General features: G+C 44.1%; 1 protein-coding gene across 1 annotated transcript; it reads right to left on the reverse strand.

Annotated features, from left to right (window-relative positions):
• Positions 1-639: 639 nt before the first annotated feature.
• On the reverse strand, positions 640-20,828 carry CFAP107 (cilia and flagella associated protein 107). The gene is made up of 4 exons (XM_028108322.1): positions 20,715-20,828; positions 12,869-12,982; positions 1,974-2,151; positions 640-821 (listed from the first exon to the last, which is right to left on the reverse strand). The coding sequence occupies exons 1-4, from the start codon at positions 20,826-20,828 to the stop codon at positions 640-642; spliced, it is 588 nt and encodes a 195-aa protein (XP_027964123.1).
• Between the last annotated feature and the right edge of the window lie 487 nt (positions 20,829-21,315).

Genomic DNA, 21,315 nt, shown 5'->3' on the forward strand with positions numbered 1-21,315 from the left:
CTTCTGTCCGCAGGTCCATCCTCATTCTGAAACACTGGCTGAAAAATTCCCCATCCTCAAACCCAGAAAAGAATTTGAGAGCTCAGAGGTGGAAGGGAGATGCTGTGTGTCTTGCTTCCTCTGAACCCTGGGTTCAGCGCACCCCTGGGGAGGCAAGGACAGGCTGGACCCCTCCCTGACGGCCAGCTCCCACGGGGTGCCCTCCCGTAACCATGTTCTACTATGTCACGGAGCTCTGCGGTGGGTCTCGTGGTCAGATCGCCTTCTGCATGGACCAGACACTCCTGGAGGGTAGGTACCCCACTGTGAGAACTTGCAGGAATCATGTTACCTTTCTGGGCCTCAGTTTCCCCTCATGTGAAACAAGGAAGAGGGCCTTCTGCCATTCTGCACAATTCTGCATATACATGACACTCCATTCTGTCAAAGAGCTTTACTTGTGGGATGGAAAAGAAAGGAGCCTGAGGGTTTGGAGGAGGGGCGGAAACCTTCAAACACAGACCATGATTCTAAGGGCCCCTCGGCGGGGCTGGATTTAAAACTCTGGGTGTGTCTGCAGGCTGCCTGCTGCCTGGCCAGTCGGACAGCACAGTGGGGCTCCGGTTGGCTCTGCCTGCACTGCCCGTGGCCTGGCAGCTCTCAGAAGCGTGGGACAGGGTGCAGACGAGGGGGAGGGACGGGGATGGCATGTTCCCGCCGGGACAAAGCATAGAGTGGTGGTCTGGGGTATGACGAGGTGTAAATGCTCTCCCTCGGGGCAGCCTTGGGTGCGAGCCATCTCTGCTGCAGCCCTTCATAGAGTCCATAGTTTGTAGGGGGAGCTGCAAAAGAAACCAGGGTCTGGGTGAATGGGGCGTGGACCTGCCAGAAGAATGTGTTTTCCAGGGCTGCAATATCCGGGACCGAGGCTGGCTCCGGAGGGAAGAAGGGCTTGCAGGAGTGTTGGCTCAGGGTGGGGCAGGCTCCCCGCGTGCTCAGGAGGAACCAGGCGCTGCTACATAGGCCTCGGAAAAGTCAGCCCCTCGACTGGTGGAGGGTGGCCTGCTGGCTCCTGTGGGGCTGTCCTACCCTAGCAGGGAAGGGTGCAATGCAGGCTTGTGAGACTGATCCCTAGGAGAAACCCTTGCAAAAGTAATGCAGAGTGACAAGCCACTCAGCATCAGAAGCAGGTCCCTTAGCATTGAATGTAGGGAGTACAAAAAGTTGGATGCAAAGAAGGAGGGTAGCTTGAAATGTAAATCAGATCAAGGCACTCTCTTAACAAAAATCCCTTCAAAGTCCTGTTGCTGCTGGAAGGACAAAATCCACACTCCTCTTGGTGGCCTATGAGCCCCGAAGTGCTCTTCCTGCTGCGGAGCATCTTCACTTGCTATTTCCTCCCCTGGAATTCTCCCCCACCCCCCCAATTCCTATATGGCTCCCTCCTTCTCAACTCAACTCTGTCTTCCAGAAAGACCATCCCTCATCATTCCACCCAAAGGAGATTCATAAATACCTGCCTCACTTTGTGTTCCTTACCTGGTGTCTTTGCTTCATGGCACATATATGGTGGTTCAGAATGATTTTACTTGCCAGATCTTAAGTTATCCATTAACAGTGTCTTATCTGGGACACACTGGAATGACAACTCTCCCAAGGGCAGGAATTCCTCCCTGTTTGTCACTCCTGTGTCCCCCAGGTGCTATGCACCAGTCATCACTGTTTATGCAAATGATGGATCTGAGGGCAGTGAGGCTGTTCCTGCCACCCGTGCTCCCAGTAAACCCAGACCGGCATGGCGCACAGGTGAGGGCTTCTCCACACAGCAAATATCACCTCCGTGGCAAACAGCAGCCTTGCGGGTCAATAGGATTCTCCCCCCTCTCGGGTCACACTAATGCTCTCTGTGTGAGTCTTTCAGCATCCACAGCCCTAGGGCAGCTGTGGACCCCTTACCGCCCAGCACAGTGCGAAATCCTGAATTATACGAATACCGAGAAGGACGAAGTCGGATTTCTCTGGGAGCCACAGCATCTTATGTCCACTCCAGGTACGTCGTGGGGGCAGGCCGGGGTTGTAATTGTGCCGGTTGTAATGGTCATCATAGGTGCTGATCAGATGGCGGTGGGAGGGCTCCTGGTGGTGCGTGATCAGGTGTTTGTACGGGAGCCCCTGGAGGGACAGACACAGTGGGCGTGTTAACCGATCGGAGCAAGGCATCCACATGGCGGCAGACGGAGGCAGAAGCTGCCGCCTCGGAGGTGTGTGAAGTTGATGGCGAGTGTTATTGCCTGAGCCCCCCGGGGCCGCCACCTGGGAGACACAGTTGTCTGGCCCACCGGGACACAGCTCACCTTCACACACACATCCCAGCTTCTCGGCAGTCAGTTCTCTGTCTGGGAGCCCCCAACGCATGCCAAGTCAATTCATCCCTAGAATGGGCTACGGGGACACATTAAAATGAAAGGCAGGACACCCAGCTGAATAGGAAGAGACAGACCCATCTCACTGCTGCCCTTGTGATCTGAAATTACACCCTCTGATGTGTCTCCAGGTGCCTATTGCCATGTGCCTATTGCCATGGCCAGTGAAAGGCGTTGAATACCGAGCATCACATGTGCACCTTGTATTTCAATCAGTTACTATGGGAAGAGTCAGAGAACGCTCCATAAATTGCCTTCTCCTGCAAGGGATTTATGGCTCCCTTGGCTGGAAACTCGAGGAGTGATTTCTTTAGTAGGAGTTATTTACAACAAGAAAGCCATGTCCTCCTTACTCTGGGATGTTTGCCTGCAACAGTGCCTTTCCGAAGAAAATCCTCTTGGCCCTGGAAGGGAATCTTGGAGGACTGGGCTGATTTACAGGGGAGGATAATGTGGATTTCCATGCCTGTCCTCTTGTCTGGAGCAGACAGGGAGGTCTGTGTCTGCTCTGGTCTGGAAATGCCAGGTGCACATAATATTTCAAGTGGTGGTTCCATAAATAAGTCAGATCACAATGCCAAAGGGAGACGAAGGGGTCAGGCACAGACATTAGGCAGGGGTTCCCAAGATCCACATCACCAGGTGCCGCTGGTACAGGTCCAGTGCCAGGGAAAGCAAGTTGGAGGGGTTCCCATGAACCCAGGGAAGTACTGAGAAGGCATCACAGCAGAGAAAGGAGAAAGGGATTTTCTTGCTGTTCTTCTTGGCTTGGGGCACGGCCCTGCTGTCTTGATGATGAACCTGAGATTTTTGTTTTGATCAGGTATGATCAGGTGACAGAGAGACAACTGCCTTGGAAAAAAACGATTTAGAAAGTTTATTACTGGGGCGCCTGGATGGCTCAGTCGTTAAGCATCTGCCTTCGGCTCAGGTCATGATCTCAGGGTCCTGGGATCGAACCCCACATCGGGCTCCCTACTCTGCGGGAAGCCTGCTTCTCCCTCTCCCACTCCCCCTGCTTGTGTTCCTGCTCTCATTGTGTCTCTCTCTGTCAAATAAATAAATAAAATCTTAAAAAAAAAAGTTTATTACTTTCAATTCCCGAGAGGAGGGGGCACCACACAGGACCACATAGGGAAGCACCAGCGTCGAAGAAGGAGCAGGAGAAAGAGAGAGCATGGCCCAGGACCTCCATGTGTTTTCCAAGGGAAGGAACAAGGTGAGACAGGGTAAGCAAGTTTGAGAAGTTTAGGATTGCAGAGTTTGATTTCAGCTAAAGACATGCTTCCGGTTATTGGTGCCTGGCCCTGGAGTGATTTAAGGCAAAGGGATATTGACTTGGCATGTGAACATAAAAGAGGTGGTTGGGGTATGGGCTCTGGATTGGTTGGTTTGTATCCCAAAGGCGTGCTTCCAGGCAAGCTGTTTACTGTCTGTAGGAACTAGCCAGCCCTGGGAGGGCCGTCTGTCCAGGATTAGCATGGCCCCTAGGATGTCAAACCATCTAAAATTCAGAACATAAAAAATGCAAAGAGGGGAAGGGAGCAAGATGGCGGAGGAGGAGGAGACCTGGATTTCGTCTGGTCTCAGGAATTCAGCTGGATAGGGATCAAACCATTCTGAACACCTACAAACTCAACAGGAGATCGAGGAAAAGAATAGCAACAACTCTCTGAACAGAAAAGCAACCACTTTCTGGAAGGTAGGACGTGCGGGGAAGTGAATCCGAGGCGATATTGGGAGGATAGACGGCGGGGGAGGGGGCCTCCGTCGGCCGCTTCTGGCAAGTGCTAGAGCCGCGGAGCACAAAATCGGAACTTTTAGAAGTTGGCTCCGCGGAGGGACGTTGCTTCAGTGGCTAAGCAGGGGGTGGAACCCTCGCGGGACAGTGTGGTCTCAGGACCCTCGGGGTCACAGAAAGACCGGGGGTGCCTGAGTGCGGCAGAGCTCCCAGGGATCGGAGCGGGGAAGCCGGCTGCAGAGACGGAGCCGAGGCGCGGGCTCTCAGCTCGGGGTTGCCATAAACTGTGATCCGCGGCCCAGTCGGGCCACTGCTCCTCCAGCAGGGACCCAACAAGCGGCAGAGCCAGGGAGACTCCCCTTCCTCCCCCGGGAGGAGCGGCGCGGGAACGCACCGCAGGGATCTGCTGGGTTTGGAGACTCCACACGGGGTCCGGTGCCAGAGATAGAAACGCTCGGTCACAGGCCGGGTGAGCACGGAGTGCGGCCGGAGACGGGGGACAAGGGAGTGACTGCTTTTCTCTGGGGCGCACTGAGGAGCGGGGCCACGAGTTCTCGGCTCCTCTGGGTGGAGATTGGGAGGCCACCATTGTCACCCTGGTCCTCCAAAGCTGTACCGAGAGCTTGCAGGGAACAAAATCTCCTGAGAGCAAACCTGAGCAGACTGCTTAGCCCGGACCAACAAGGGCGGGGAGGTTCCACCTCCGGCAAAGACATTTGGGAACCACGGCAACAGGCCCCTCCCCCAGAAGATCAGCACGAACAGCCAGCAAGCCAAGACCAAGTTTACCGATCAAGGAGAACGGGAGAACTCCAGCGCTAGGGGAATACTGCACATAGAATTCATGGCTTTTTTACCATGATTCATTAGTCTTTCAAAGTTAATTTTTTTAACTGTCTTTTTTTTTGAATTTTTCTTTTTCCCTTTTTTAACCAACATCTTATCAATCCCTTTTTTAATTTTTTTTTAAAGATTTTGTTTATTTATTTGACAGAGAGAGAATGAGAGAGAGAGAGCACGAGAGGGAAGAGGGTCAGAGGGAGAAGCAGACTCCCCGCCGAGCAGGGAGCCCGATGTGGGACTGGATCCCGGGACTCCAGGATCATGAACTGAGCCGAAGGCAGTCGCTGAACCAACTGAGCCACCCAGGCGCCCCTCAATCCCTTTTTTTAAAAAAAAATTTTATTTTTCATTTTTAGAGTCATATTCTATCCCTTCATAGTAGTTACCCTTATTTTTGGCATATATATATAAGTGGTTCTCTCTTTAAAATTTTGAGATACAGTTCCTTCTAACATATCAAAATGTACCTTAAATCTCTAGTGTATGGCTTTGTTCTAGTCTCCTGCCTGATCACATTCTCTCCCCCTTTTTTTCTTTCTTTCCTTTTTCTTTATCCTCTTCTTTCTTTTTTCAAACACCTTCTTATCAATTCCTTTTTAAAAATTTTTTATAATTTTCATCTTTACAGTCATCTGCCATCCCTTCATCATATCAACCCTTATTTTGTACATATTTAAGTCTTTCTTTCTTTAAAATTTTAGGAGGCACTTTCTTCTAACAGACCAAAATACACCCAAAATCTAGTGTGTGGCACTGATCTATGCACCAGCCTGATCATATTCTGTTTTCTTTTGTTTTTGTTTTTATCTTTTTCTTTCTCTCTCTTTTTTTTTCTCTTTCTTTTTTCTTTCTTCCCCTTCTTTTCCCCTGGTTTCAGGTCTTTTCTGATTTGTTTAGAGTATATTTTCTGGGGACTTTGTTCACCTGTTAGCGTTTTGTTCTCTCATTCATCTGTTCTCCTCTGGACAAAATGACAAGATGAAAAAAAATCATCTCAACAAAGAGAACAAGAGGTAGTACCGTCTGCCAGGGACCTACTCAATACGGACATTAGTACGATGTTAGACCTAGAGTTCAGAATCATGATTTTAAAGATACTAGCTGGGCTTGAAAAAAGCATGGAAGTTATTAGAGAAACCCTTTCTGGAGAAATAAAAGAACTAAAATCTAACCAAGTCGAAATCAAAAAGGCTATTAGTGAGGTGCAATCAAAAATGGGGGCACTACCTACTAGGATAAATGAGGCAGAAGAGAGAATCAGTGATATAGAAGACCAAATGATGGAAAATAAAGAAGCTGAGAAAAAGAGAGATAAACAACCGCTGGATCACGAGGGCAGAATTTGAGAGATAATCGATAATAAAGACGAAACAACATTAGAATAATTGGGATCCCAGAAGAAGAAAGAGAGAGGGGGGCAGAAGGTATATTGGAGCAAATTGTAGCAGAGAACTTCCCTAATGTGGGGAGGAAACAGGCATCAAAATCCAGGAGGCACAGAGAACCCCTCTCAAAATCAATAAAAATAGGTCAACACCCCGACATCTAATAGTAAAACTTACGAGTCTCAGAGACAAAGAGAAAATCCTGAAAGCAGCTCAGGAGAAGAGAACTGTAACCTACAATGGTAGAAACATTAGATTGGCAACAGACCGATCCACAGAGACCTGGCAGGCCAGAAAGGACTGGCACGATATCTTCAGAGCACTAAACAAGAAAAATATGCAGCCAAGAATACTATATCCAGCTAGGCTGTCATTGAAAAGAGAAGGAGAGATAAAAAGCTTCCAGGACAAACAAAAACTAAAGGAATTTGCAAACACGAAACCAGCCCTCGAAGAAATATTGAAAGGGGTCCTCTAAGCAAAGAGAGAGCCTAAAAGCAGCATAGACCAGAAAGGAACACAGACAATATACAGTAACAGTCACCTTACAGGCAATACAATGGCACTAAATTCCTATCTTTCAATAGTTACCCTGAATGTAAATGGGCTCAATGCCCCAATGAAAAGACACAGGCTATCAGATTGGATTAAAAAACAAGACCCATCGATATGCTGTCTGCAAGAGACTCATTTTAGACCCAAAGACACCCCCACATTGAAAATGAGGGGGTGGAAAGCCATTTACCATGCTAATGGACACCTAAAGAAAGTTGGGGTGGCAATCCTTATATCAGACAAATTAGATTTTAAAACAAAGACTGTAATAAGAGATGAGGAAGGACACTATATCCTACATAAAGGGTCTATGCAACAAGAAGATCTAACAATTGTAAATATCTATGCCCCTAACATGGGAACAGCCAATTATATAAGGCAATTAATAACAAAAGCAAAGAAACACATTGACAACAATACAATAATAGTGGGGGACTTTAACACCCCCCTGACTGAAATGGACAGATCATCTAAGCAAAATATCAACAATGAAGTAAAGACTTTAAATGACACACTGGACCAAATGGACTTCAGAGACATATTCAGAACATTCCATCCCAAAGCAACGGAATACACATTCTTCTCTAGTGCCCATGGAACATTCTCCAGAATAGATCACATCCTAGGTCACAAATCAGGTCTCAACCGGTATCAAAAGATTGGGATCATTCCCTGCATATTTTCAGAACACAATGCTTTGAAACTAGAACTCAATCACAAGAGGAAAGTCGGAAAGAACTCAAATACATGGAGGCTAAAGAGCATTCTACTAAAGAATGAATGGGTCAACCAGGAAATTAAAGAAGAATTAAAATAATTCATGGAAACCAATGAAAATGAAAACACAACTGTTCAAAATCCTTGGGATGCAGCAAAGGCAGTCCTGAGAGGAAAGTATACAGCAATACAAGCCTTTCTGAAGAAACAAGAAAGGTCTCAAATACACAGCCTAACCCTACACCTAAAGGAGCTAGAGAAAAAACAGCAAATAAAGCCTAAACCCAGCGGGAGAAGAGAAATAATAAAGATCAGAGCAGAAATCAATGAAATAGAAACCAAGAGAACAGTAGAACAGATCCACGAAACTAGGAGCTGGTTCTTTGAAAGAATTAACAAGATTGATAAACCCCTGGCCAGACTGATCAAAAAGAAAAGAGAAATGACCCAAATCAACAACATCATGAATGAAAGAGGAGAGATCACAACCAACACCAAGGAAATACAAACAATTATAAGAACATATTATGAGCAACCCTATGGCAGCAAATTAGATAACCTGGAAGAAAGGGGTGCATTCCTAGAGGTGTATCAACTACCAAAATTGAACCAGGAAGAAATAGAAAACCTGAACAGACCTATAACCACTAAGGAAATTGAAGCAGTCATCAAAAATCTCCCAACAAACAAAAGCCCAGGGCCAGATGGCTTCCCAGGGGAATTCTACCAAACATTTAAAGAAGAATTAATACCTATTCTGAAACTGTTCCAAAAAATAGAAATGGAAGGAAAACTTCCAAACTCATTTTATGAGGCCACCATTACCTTGATCCCAAAACCAGACAAAGACCCCATCAAAAAGGAGAATTACAGACAAATATCCTTGATGAACATAGATGCAAAAATTCTCACCAAAATCCTAGCCAATAGGATCCAACAGTACATTAAAAGGATTATTCACCACGACCAAGTGGGATTTATCCCTGGGCTGCAAGGTTGGTTCAACATCCGCAAATCAATCAACGTGATACAATACATTAACAAAAGAAAGAACAAGAATCATATGATCCTCTCAATAGATGCAGAAAAAGCATTTGACAAAGTACAGCAACCTTTCTTGATCAAAACTCTTCAGAGTATAGGGATAGAGGGTACATACCTCAATATCATAAAAGCCATCTATGAAAAACCTACAGCGAATATCATTCTCAATGGGAAAAACTGAGAGCTTTCCCCCTAAGGTCAGGAACGCGGCAGGGATGTCCACTCTCACCACTGCTATTCAACAGAGTATTAGAAGTCCTAGCCACAGCAATCAGACAACAAAAAGAAATGAAAGGCATCTAAATCAGCAAAGAGGAAGTCAAACTCTCACTCTTTGCAGATGATATGATACTGTATGTGGAAAACCCAAAAGACTCCACCCCAAAACTGCTAGAACTCATACAGGATTCAGTAAAGTAACAGGATATAAAATCAATGCACAGAAATCAGTGGCATTCCTATACACCAACAACAAGACAGAAGAGAGAGAAATCAAGGAGTCGATCCCATTTACAATTGCACCCAAAACCATAAGATACCTAGGAATAAATCTAACCAAAGAGGCAAAGGATCTGTACTCAGAAAACTATAAAATACTCATGAAAGAAATTGAGGAAGACACAAAGAAATGGAAAAACATCCCATGCTCATGGATTGGAAGAACAAATATTGTAAAGATGTCAATGCTGCCTAGAGCAATCTACACATTCAATGGAATCCCCATCAAAATGCCATCCACTTTTTTCAAAGAAATGGAACAAATAATCCTAAAATTTGTATGGAACCAGAAAATACACCAAATAGCCAGAGGAATCTTGAAAAAGAAAAGCAAAGCTGGCGGCATCACAATTCCGGACTTCCAGCTCTATTACAAAGCCGTCATCATCAAGACAGTATGGGACTGGCACAAAAACACACACATAGATCAATGGAACAGAATAGAGAGCCCAGAAATGGTCCCTCAACTCTATGGTCAACTCATCTTTGACAAAGCAGGAAAGAATGTCCAATGGAAAAAAGACAGTCTCTTCAACAAATGGTGTTGGGAAAATTGGACAGCCACATGCAGAAGAATGAAACTGGACCATTTCCTTACACCACACAAAAAATAGACTCCAAATGGTTGAAAGACCTAAACGTGAGACAGGAGTCCATCAAAATCCTACAGGAGAACACTGGCAGCAACCTCTTCGACCTCAGCCGCAGCAACTTCTTCCTAGAAACATCGCCAAAGGCAAGGGAAGCAAGGGCAAAAATGAACTATTGGGATTTCATCAAGATAAAAAGCTTTTGCACAGCAAAAGAAACAGTCCACAAAACCAAAAGACAACCGACAGAATGGGAGAAAATATTTGCAAATGACATCAGATAAAGGGCTAGGATCCAAAATCTATAAAGAACTTATCAAACTCAACACCCAAAAAACAAATAATCCAATCAAGAAATGGGCAGAAGACATGAGCAGACATTTTTCCAAAGAAGACATCCAAATGGCCAACAGACACATGAAAAAGTGCTCAACACTGCTCGGCATCAGGAAAATCCAAATCAAAACCTCAATGAGATACCACCTCACACCAGTCAGAATGGCTAAAATTAACAAGTCAGGAAATAACAGATGTTGGCGGGGATGTGGAGAAAGGGGAACCCTCCTACACTGTTGGTGGGAATGCAAGCTGGTGCAACCCCTCTGGAAAACAATATGGAGGTTCCTCAAAAAGTTGAAAATAGAGCTACCATACGTTCCAGCAATTGCACTACTGGGTATTTACCACAAAGATACAAATGTAGGGATCCGAAGGGGTATGTGCAGCAAGGTCCACAGTAGCCAAACTGTGGAAAGAGACAAGATGTCCATTGACAGATGAATGGATAAAGAAGAGGTGGTATATATACACCATGGAATATTATGCAGCCATCAGAAGGAATGAGATCTTGCCATTTGCAACGACGTGGATGGAACTGGAGGGTGTTATGCTGAGTGAAATAAGTCAATCAGAGAAAGGCATGTATCATATGACCTCACCGATATGAGGAATTCTCAATCTCAGGAAACAAACTGAGTTTTGCTGCAGTGGGGGGGGGGGGGTGGGAGGGATGGGGTGGCTGGGTGATTGGACACTGGGGAGGGTATGTGCTATGGTGAGCGCTGTGAATTGTGCAAGACTGTTGAATCACAGATCTGTACCTCTGAAACAAATAATGCAATATATGTTAAGAAAAAAAAAAGAAGATAGCAGGAGGGGAAGAATGGATGGGGGTAAATCGGAGGGGGAGACAAACCATGAGAGATGATGGACACTGAAAAACAAACTGAGGGTTCTAGAGGGGAGGGGGGTGGGTGGATGGGTTAGTCTGGTGATGGGTATTAAAGAGGGCACGTTCTGTGTGGAGCACTGGGTGTTATGCACAAACAATGAATCATGGAACACTACATCAAAAAAAAAAAATGTGACGAATATACCTGCCTAATGGAAAAGCACAGAAAGGGGGGTCCTCTCTGGGAAATGCTAATCCCATCAATCCATAGTCAGTTGAAAGAGTAGGTATGCATTTGTCTAAGAATGAGGACATGTGAAGTGGGGATGGGAGCTGGCTGTCCTAGGAGGAAGAGCAGGAGGAAGTACCCGAAAGAGCTGATGGGTTGAAGCAGCTGTGTGGGGCAGCACTATGTCCAGGGTCCCCGCACAGAAGCAGGAGATTTGAACAGAGTCCTTGGAAATGGATATCGGATTGTTTGGTTCTATTTTGTGTATATGTTGGTAGAGGGCTTCTTAATTTTAACCAGATTACATAAGGATTTATTTATTTGTTATTTCAGAGAGACAGAAAGAGAGCAGGGGGAGGGGCAGAGGGAGAGGAAGAGAGAGAATCCCCAAGCAGATTCCCAGCCAAGCGCAGAGCCCAACTCCGGGCTGGATCTCATGACCTCGAGATCATGACCTGAGCAAAAAATCAAGAATCAGATGCTTAAGTGAGTGAGCTACCCAGGGGCCCCTTAACCAGATTGTGTGTGTGTGTGTGTGTGTGTGTGTGTGCATGTGTGTGTGGTTATCTCTTCATCAGGGTTTGTAATGAGTCCAAAAGTCTTTAAGAAGGGCATGAATGTGTATTGAGAACTAGGCTAAGTACCTCATATATATTGATGATTGGGGACCAGGAACCCCAGATCATGGGTTCTTATTTTGACTTCTTTCTATGAACATGCATTTCGGTCTTCAGTGCACACTAATGGCAACGATTAGCAGCCCCAGAGGGTCAGCATCGTCTGCGGATGCCAGTGTACTCCAGGGATATCCGTGCAATCCAGGGATGCCAACACAGAGCTGAAAATGTGGTGCTGTTTATACAGAGATGACTCCCAAATGCAGAAGACAGAGTCCACTCCAGCAGATAATGAAGAGGGATGTGAGGATACTTGCTTGAGTTACAGATCAGCCACCTGCTTAGTCTCTTACCAACCAGCTACACAGTTTTGGACAAGACATTCACCACACCCGGGGCGCCTTTTATCTGCAAGTGAGGGTGCTGAGCTGAACAATCTCTTGGAACCCTTCCAGCTCCAAAATGCTCCCATTCTGACAGTGCCCACCCCTCACTCTGTGCCCCCACCCTGAGTTTAGGCAGGTATGGGGTTGGGGGGTGCGGGTGGGGGGACATGTCCTGAGGTCGCAGTGCCCTGCTTTCTGCTCCGGGGACCTGCAACACAAGGGCATGCACTCAATGAGTGAGAGAGGGCAGAATGGTCCCTGACTTTTTATACAAAAGAACAGGAAGCTGAGGCATAGATGATACAAAATACTGTCATCCAAGCATCACCGCTACTTGCTTTTGGAGGACCTTATGTGACTTCTATGTTCCCCTTAACTCAGTATTTACCTTGCTTGTTTATTTCCCACACCCTTTGCCTACATCCTGTTGGGAGAACCTGGAGGAACTGGGAAATGATCCAGGACAGTGCTGGGATACAGGGTGGGGGGGTGGGGATGCTACCAGTTTGAGATTTGGCAGATTGTAAATAAAGGTGGACGCCATCTGCAGCCCCTGGGTTGGGGAGAGTGCTCACAAGACAACTCCTGTGTCCCCTGGGGGGAACTGAGCTTAGAAGAAGCTGGCAGGTGGTGGCTCCTGAGCACTGGGGGAAGCCCAGGCCTGGGCGTGGGGACCCCACTCCCTCTTACCTCAATTCTCCTCTTGCCATAACACCTGGAGATCTGGTCTGGTCTGTGGCCTGGGAAGGGGACGTACTCTTTTCTGTAAACGCACTGAGGTGTTTTCTCCGTGGCTTTGGTGAACTGAAAGATGAAATGGTCAGGGTAACTTCTGTGATGCAGCTTCTCCCACTGCTGCAGCATCCCTTTCCCTCCTGGGCTAGGGAAAGCTGAGCAGAGAAAGGGTAGACACAGAGCCCAGGGCATCCTCACAATGCAAGCTTAATTTTGCCCCCTCCCTTCCAGAGCTTGGAAAGGACCGTGCTCAGGCACTTGGCATCCCACACCTCAGGAAAGCTGTTACTTGTGTCGCCTGACCACTTCTCACCTTCTGCACCTGTGCCCTTTGTCTTCTCTCTCCCTGCTCCCCGCTCCTGCTTGCCTCCTTCCTCTCTTTTTCTTCTTTGTTTTCCTCACCTCTTCCCGGTTCCACTCTTCCCCCACTCCGCCCCATTATATTATGTTTCCTGGTTCATTTTTTTTTTAAGATTTTATTTATTTATTTGAGAGAGAGAGAATGAGAGACAGAGAGCACGAGAGGGAAGAGGGTCAGAGGGAGAAGCAGACTCCCTGCTGAGCAGGGAGCCCGATGCGGGACTCGATCCCGGGACTCCAGGATCATGACCTGAGCCGAAGGCAGTCGCTTAACCAACTGAGCCACCCAGGCGCCCTCCTGGTTCATTTTTTAAAAAATTTATTGTGGTAAAATAGACATAACAAAATTTACCATTTTAACCATTTTTACATCTACAGTTCAGTAGCATTGAGTACACTTATATGGTTATGCAACCATCATCATCACCTGTCTCCAAGACTTCTTCATCTTCTCAAACTAAAACTCTGAACCCATTAAATGGCTCCCGCCCTCTGCCCATGGCACCCACCATTCTATTTTCTGTCTCTATGAATTTGACTACTCCAGGTATTTCATACAAGTGGAATCATACAGTATCTGTCTTTCCACGCCTGGCTTATTTCACTTAACATGGTGTCTTTGAGGTTTATCTACATGGTAGCATGTGTAAGAATTTTCTTCCTTTTAAAGGCTGAGTAATATTTTACCGTAGGCATATCCTACATTTTGCTTATCCATTCTACCTTTTGGCTACTGTGAATAATGCTGCTACAAACATGGATGTATGAAGATCTCTCTTCAAAATCCTGCTTTCAGTTCTTTTGGGTGTAAACCCAGAAACGGAATTGCTGGGTCATATGGTCATTCTATGTTTAATGTTTTTCTTTTTAAGATTTATTTATTTATTTATTTGACAGAGAGATAGAGTCAGAGAGCACAAATGGAGGGAATGACAGAAGGAGAGGGAGAAGCAGGCTCCCCACTGAGCTGGGAGCCCGATGTGGGGCTTGATCCCAGGACCCTGAGATCATGACCTGAGCCGAAGACAGATGCGTAACCATCTGAGCCACCCAGGCGCCCCTATGTTTAATGCTTTTAACAACTGCCATACTGTCTGCCACAGCAGCTGCCCCATTTACATTCCCGCTAATCATGCACAAGTGTTCCAGTTTCTTCACATCCTCACCAACACTGCTACTTTCTTCTTCTTCTTTCTTTTTTTTTTATCATAACCATCCTAATGGGTGTGAAGTGGTATCTTATGGTTTTGATTTGCTTTTCCCTAATGACTAGTGATGTTGAGCATCTTTTCATGTGCTTATTGGCCATTTGCATAACTTGGAGGAATATCTGTTCAGGTTTTTTCCCCATTTTTTTCTTTAAATTTTTTTATTGTTATGTTAATCACCATACATTACATCATTAGTTTTTGATGTAGTGTTCCATGATTCATTGTTTGTGCATAACACCCAGTGCTCCACGCAGAACGTGCCCTCTTTAATACCCATCACCAGGCTAACCCATCCCCCCACCCCCCTCCCCTCTAGAACCCTCAGTTTGTTTTTCAGAGTCCATCATCTCTCATGGTTCGTCTCCCCCTCCGACTTACTCCCCTTCATTCTTCCCCTCCTGCTATCTTCTTCTTTTTTTTTTCTTAACATATATTGCATTATTTGTTTCAGAGGTACAGATCTGAGATTCAACAGTCTTGCACAATTCACAGCGCTCACCGTAGCACATACCCTCCCCAACGTCTATCACCCAGCCACCCCATCCCTCCCACCCCCCACCACTCCAGCAACCCTCAGTTTGTTTCCTAAGATTAAGAATTCCTCATATCAGTGAGGTCATATGATACATGTCTCTCTCTGATTGACTTATTTCACTCAGCATAACACCCTCCAGTTCCATCCACGTCGTTGCAAATGGCAAGATCTCATTCCTTTTGATGGCTGCATAATATTCCATGGTGTATATATACCACATCTTCTTCATCCATTCATCTGTCGATGGACATCTTGTCTCTTTCCACAGTTTGGCTATTGTGGACCTTGCTGCTATAAACATCGGGGTGCACATACCCCTTCGGATCCCTACCTTTGTATCTTTGGGGTAAATACCCAGTAGTGCAATTGCTGGATCGTAGGGTAGCTCTATTTTCAACTGTTTGAGGAACCTCCATACTGTTTTCCAGAGTGGCTGCACCAGCTTGCATTCCCACCAACAGTGTAGGAGGGTTCCCCTTTCTCTGCATCCCCACCAACATCTGTCATTTCCTGACTTGTTAATTTTAGCCATTCTGACGGGTGTGAGGTGGTATCTCATTGAGGTTTTGATTTGGATTTCCCTGATGCCGAGCGATGTTGAGCACTTTTTCATGTGTCTTTTGGCCATTTGGATGTCTTCTTTGTTTTTTTTCCCCATTTTTAATTGCTTGTTTTTTTGTTGTTGTTGAGTTGTAGGAGTTCTTTATATATTTTGGATATTAATCCTTTATTATATATAATATTTGCAAACATTTTATCCCATTCCATGAATTACCTTTTCACTCTGTTGACAGTGTTCTTTGATGAAAGAAGTCTTCAATTTTGATGAAAGTCCAATTTGTCTATTTCTTTTTCTTTTGTTATCTATGATTTCGGTGTCCTATACAAAAAGTCACTACCAAATTCAATGTCATGAAGCTTTTTTCTTATGTTTTCTTCTAAGAGTTTTACAGTTTTAGGTCTTACATCTAGGTTTTTGATCCATTTTGAATTAATTTTTATATGTAGTGTAAGGTAAGGGTCCAACTTCATTCTTTCACATTTGGATATGCAGTTTTCCCAGCACCATTTGTTGAAAAGACTGTCCTTTCACCATTGAATGATCTTGCCAGCCCTGTTTAAATCGTTTAACCAGATATGTAAGGACTTACTTCTGAGCTCTTTATTTTGTTCCATTTGTTTATATGTCTGCCTTTATGCCAGTATCCCAATATTTGGTTACTATAGCTTTATAATAATTTTTGAAATCAGAGAATGTGAATTCTCCAACTTTGTACTTCTTTTCTTTTCAAGATCGTTTTGGTTATTCAGTTTCTTGAGGTTCCAAATGAATTTTAGGGTGGATTTTTTAATTTCTGCAAAAAAAAAAATCATAAGGATTGCATTGATTTCCCATTTGGAAACTGGAAATCGATTTTGGGGATTGCGTTTTGGGTAGTATGACATCTTTTTTTTTTTAAGATTTTATTTATTTGACAGAGAGAGCACAAGCAGAGGGGGAGAGAGAGAGAGAGAGAAGCAGGGAGCCTGATGTGGGACTCGATCCCAGGACCCTGGAATCATGACCTGGGCCAAAGGCAGCCGCTTAACCGACTGAGCCACCCAGGCGTCCCGGGTAGTATGACATCTTAACGATATTGTGTCTTCCAATCCATGAACATAGGACATCTTTCCATCTATTGACATTGTGTTTTATTTCTTTTGACAATATTTTGTAGTTTTCATTATATAAGTCTTTTGCCTCTGTGGTTAAGTTTATTCCTAAGTATTTTAATTTTTTGGTGCTATTATAAATAGAATTGTTTTTTTAGTCCCCCTTTTAGATAGTTCATTGTCAGTGTATAGAAATGCAACCGAGTTTTGCATGTTGATTTTTGTATCTTGCTACTTTGCCAAATTCATTTATCAGTTTTGACAGTTTTTTTCTGGGTTTTTTGTTTCTTTTGTTTGTGTATGTGTGGTCTCTAGGGTTTGGTACATATAAGATCCTGTCATCTGCAAACAGAGATAATTTTACTTCTTCCTTTCCAATTTCTATGCTTTTTATTTCTTTTTCTTGCCTAATTGCTCTGGCTAGAACTTTTAATACTATGTTGAATAGAACTGGCAAAGCAGACATTCTTGTCTTATTCCTGATCTTAGAGGAAAAGATTTTTGGTCTTTTACCATTGAGTATGATGTTAGCTGTGGCTTTTCATATATGGCCTTTTTTATGTTATAGTAGTCAAATGCTAAGTAGAATTCACCAGTAAAGCCATCTAGTTATGGACTTGTTTTTTAGAGGTGTTTTTGTTTCTTACTTGTTATAGATCTATTCAGATTTTCTATTTCTTCATGATCCTTTCTTCAATATATACTGTCCTTCTTTGGCTCTTATACCAATTTTTGACTTAAAGTCTATTTTTTAAATGATATTGGTATAGCCAACCCACTCTCTTTTGGTTGCTATTTGGATGGATAACTTTTTCTGTCCTTTCCTTTTCAACCTATGCATGCCCTTAGATCTAAAGACAGTCTCATAGATGGCATATAGTTGCGTCGTAGGTTTTGGGTTTCCCCCCACCATTTTGCCAATCTATGTCTTTTGATTGAAAGGTTAATCTATTTACATTTAAAGTAATTACTGTCAGGGGAGGACTTACTTTTGCCATTTTGTTATTTGTTTTCTTACAGTATTTTTTTTGTCCCTAATTTCCTCCATTACTACCTTTGTTTGTGTTCAGTTGATTATTTTCAATGACACGTTTTTATTTCCTTCTCATTTCCTTTCGTGTATATTCTAGACATATTTTCTTTGTAGTTATCATGGGGATTGCGCATAACATCCTAAGGTTATAACAATCTTTTTAACAACCTATTTAAATGGACACCAACTTGACTTAGCTCATATATAAAAACTTTGCTTCGTTACAGCCCTGCCATCTCCCATTTTATGTTACTGACATCATAAACTGCATCTTGATATATTTTGTACCCATTAACATAGATTTATAATTATCTTTATGCATTTGTTTTTTAAATCCTATAAAAATAGTGGCGTTACAAACCAAAATTACAACAATCGTGGTTTTTATATTTGTCCATATGTTTACCTTTACCAGAGGTCTTTATTTCATTTATGGCTTTTAGTTACTGTCTAGCATTGCTCCATTTCTTGTAGCGCAGACCTAGTGGTAATGAACTCCTTCAGCTTTGGTTTATCTGGGGGTGCTTTAGTTTCTCCTTCATTTTTGAAGGATGGTTTTGCTAGCTATAGTATTCTCAGTGGATAAATGTTATGGTTTGTTTTGTTTTGTTTTGTTTTTAGCACTTTAAATATATCACCCCACCCCCTTTTGGCCTGTAAGGTTTCTGCTGAGAAATCTACTGAAAATCTTATAAAGGCTGCTTTGTACATGATATGTCATTTTGATTTTGCTGCTTTCAAATTCTTTTGTCTTTGACTTTCAACAGGTTGAGTATAATATGTCTTTGTGGGTGTCTCTTTGGATATTTCCTACTGGAGTTCACAGAGATTCTTGGATTTGTAAACACATGTCTTCAAATTTAGGAAGTTTTCAGCCACTATTTCTTCAAATATTCTTTCTACCCCTTTCTTTTTTCTCCCATAATGTGTATACTGGTCTGCATGATGGTGACCCGTAAGTCCTTAGACTCTGTTCTCATTTCTTTATTCCTTTTTTTGTCTCCTCAGACTCAAAAATTTCAAATGATCTCTCTTCAAGTTCTCTGATTCTTTCTTCTGCCTATTCAAGTCCACTGTGAAACACCTCTAGTGAATTTTTTCAATGTAGTTACTGTATTTTTCAGCTCCATAATTTCTGTTTGATTTTTTATAATTTCCATTTTTTATTGATAGTCTCATTTTGTTCATATATTATTTTCCTGATTTCCTTTAGTTCTTTGTTCATGTTTTCTTTTAGCTCTTTATGCATATTCAAGGTGGTTGTTTTAAGATTTTTGTCCAGTCCATTTAAGGGAAGATCTCCACTAACTAACAGGACATGTTCCAGGGTGAATGAAGTCTTAAGTTCTCAGGAGTTTTCTGAGCATGCATCTTGCCTGAACCTGTGTGTGTGTGTGTGTGTGTGTGTGTGTGTGTGTGTGTGTGTGTGTGTGTGTGTGAGTGGGTGTGTGTGGGTGTGCGGTGTGTGCGTTTTTAGTTAGTCTATATACACAGCTACTTTAAAATGCCTTAATTTCCCAAAGAGTGTCTCCCCCTGCTTCTTCTCAAGGTCTTTTATGTTCTGTTGCATTTCTCCACCTGTAATCTCCGGCCTCAGACTTTCACAGGTCTGTAGTCCGCTAGAAGCTTTCACCAGCTATAACCACCCCTGCTTTCAACTGCTTTTCTTAGCCTGAAACATGAACTATGACACTTCTCCCTATCTGAAATCTGAGTTAAGCAAAGCAGAGGGACCAATCCCACAAGCAGCCTCCAGACAGATTAAAATGTTGCTCCACTCTTTCTGGGTTCAAGGGAAGGAACTGGGAGCTGAGCCACTGCTTCTCTTACATGACACCATGCTGTTCTAAGGAGAAAATGTGAAAAGAGCAAGTAAAAATACCATGGAATTTACTACCATTTTGAATGTGACTTTTTCAAATTGGGCATTTGTTCGGTTGCTGTGGACCTCTGACTGCTTTTCAGAACTCTTCTATAGTTATTTTAGCTAGGCTATAGTTGTTTCTTAAGTATTTCTGTGTCAGAGTAAGGAGCTGGGGCTTCTTAGTCTGTTGTGTTTTTCATATCACTCCAACTCTGCTCTCTTCATATGATCTCTTCTAGGCGTAGGACCAACCCATAGTATCCTTGGGTACTATCTCGCCCACAGGAGCCTGGAGGGACTGCTCAGCCAGTTCTTCTTGCCCTTGGACCTTCTCTTACACACACCTGCTCCCCAAATAAGGCCAAGTGCAATGAGAACTAACAATGGCCACAGACCAAATCTAGCCAGAGGGGTGGTGAATGCAAATGTTCTCCCCAAAAACAGCCTTTTCCAGTTCTCAGAAGTCACCACCACCCTTTCCCACCAAAATTGCCAATTGTATATCGTCCTCTTGCCCATTTCCCAAGAAGACATGAGGATATCTCCATGTCTCCGCAGAAATGTAAGTGACTCAGTCTTGATTGCCACCACAAATAAAGATACTCAATTTCAAGTAGGCCAATTCAGGCAAAATATTTTTGTGTTGGCCTTTAAAGTACATGTGGACACCAAGAGCCCATTTGTTCTGTTTTGAAAGTAAAAACTGAAATTCACAGGCAGGGCAAGGTTGTGGAATGGGTGTCAGAGAGCAGCAGGTCATCACTGGACATCAGTGCAGGGAGTGGCAAGACTGCCTTGGCAAGTACCCCACTCTGGGAAGAGCCAGGCCAGAGATAGCAGATGTTCTTCAAATCAAGGTGCAGAGCAATTAGGGATGGGAACACCAGAAGCCTAGAAACACTCCGCTGAAAATAATGCTGAGGCACAATTATATTGACACCTCTGCTATGCCATTTTCAAGATATAATGGTGACCTTGATGATTGCTTGAATGTAACTCCCCTATGAAGAGCACAGACACCCTAATGTCACATTCTTAAGATGTAACCATCTGTGACCCTTAATTTGGAAATAGTAATGACCCCATTCCTATCTCTGCCTGCCAGTCCACCCCAAGCCCTCTGTCCACTTTCTCCCATTCCTTACCTTCATTCTCTCTTCCACCCAGTTTCCAGTGAGCACTCGGGTTGAATACTTGTTCTCGACCTTCCAGCTTGGGGTAGAGAAGGACTGTGGACTTACTGCAGTCAAAAACTGCATGGTAAGTGTTTGCCCTGAGTCTTTTGACTTGCCACAGTTTCAGGTTTCAGGAGTGGGGAGATGTTACGCAGTTGCTGAGTTTAGGGTGTCTTTTTCATCTTTCCAGACACCCTTCTGAGTGGGTATAGATGATGACACTCTGCCAGTTTCACAAAACAAATGGGCCCGAGAGTCTATCTTCAGCCTCCAAGGAGAGGTGACTTGATCTTGGATTCCCTACTGTTGACTGTCTCCATGGTGATAGGCTGTGCGTATAAATACTCTCCTTAAGGGGGAAGCTGATTCTTCAGGAGCAAAACCAACCCCATAGAAGCAAATCAAACCAAAAATAACCACCGCAAATGCAGGGCCAGAAGGACCTTGTTTTCGTGTTGTCACCCTGTGAGAGGCATCATCCTTGGGGTACTTTTATGAGGATGAGTTGAGATGATCACATTCTATTACTAATTCTATTACTCTAGTGCTGATGTGCTAGGCCCATGTGGAG

The sequence above is a fragment of the Eumetopias jubatus genome, unplaced genomic scaffold, assembly GCF_037043125.1.
Source record: "Eumetopias jubatus isolate StellerSeaLion01/CBP00866 unplaced genomic scaffold, mEumJub1_p1.0 scaffold_4, whole genome shotgun sequence".
Classification (NCBI taxonomy): Eukaryota; Metazoa; Chordata; class Mammalia; order Carnivora; family Otariidae; genus Eumetopias; species Eumetopias jubatus.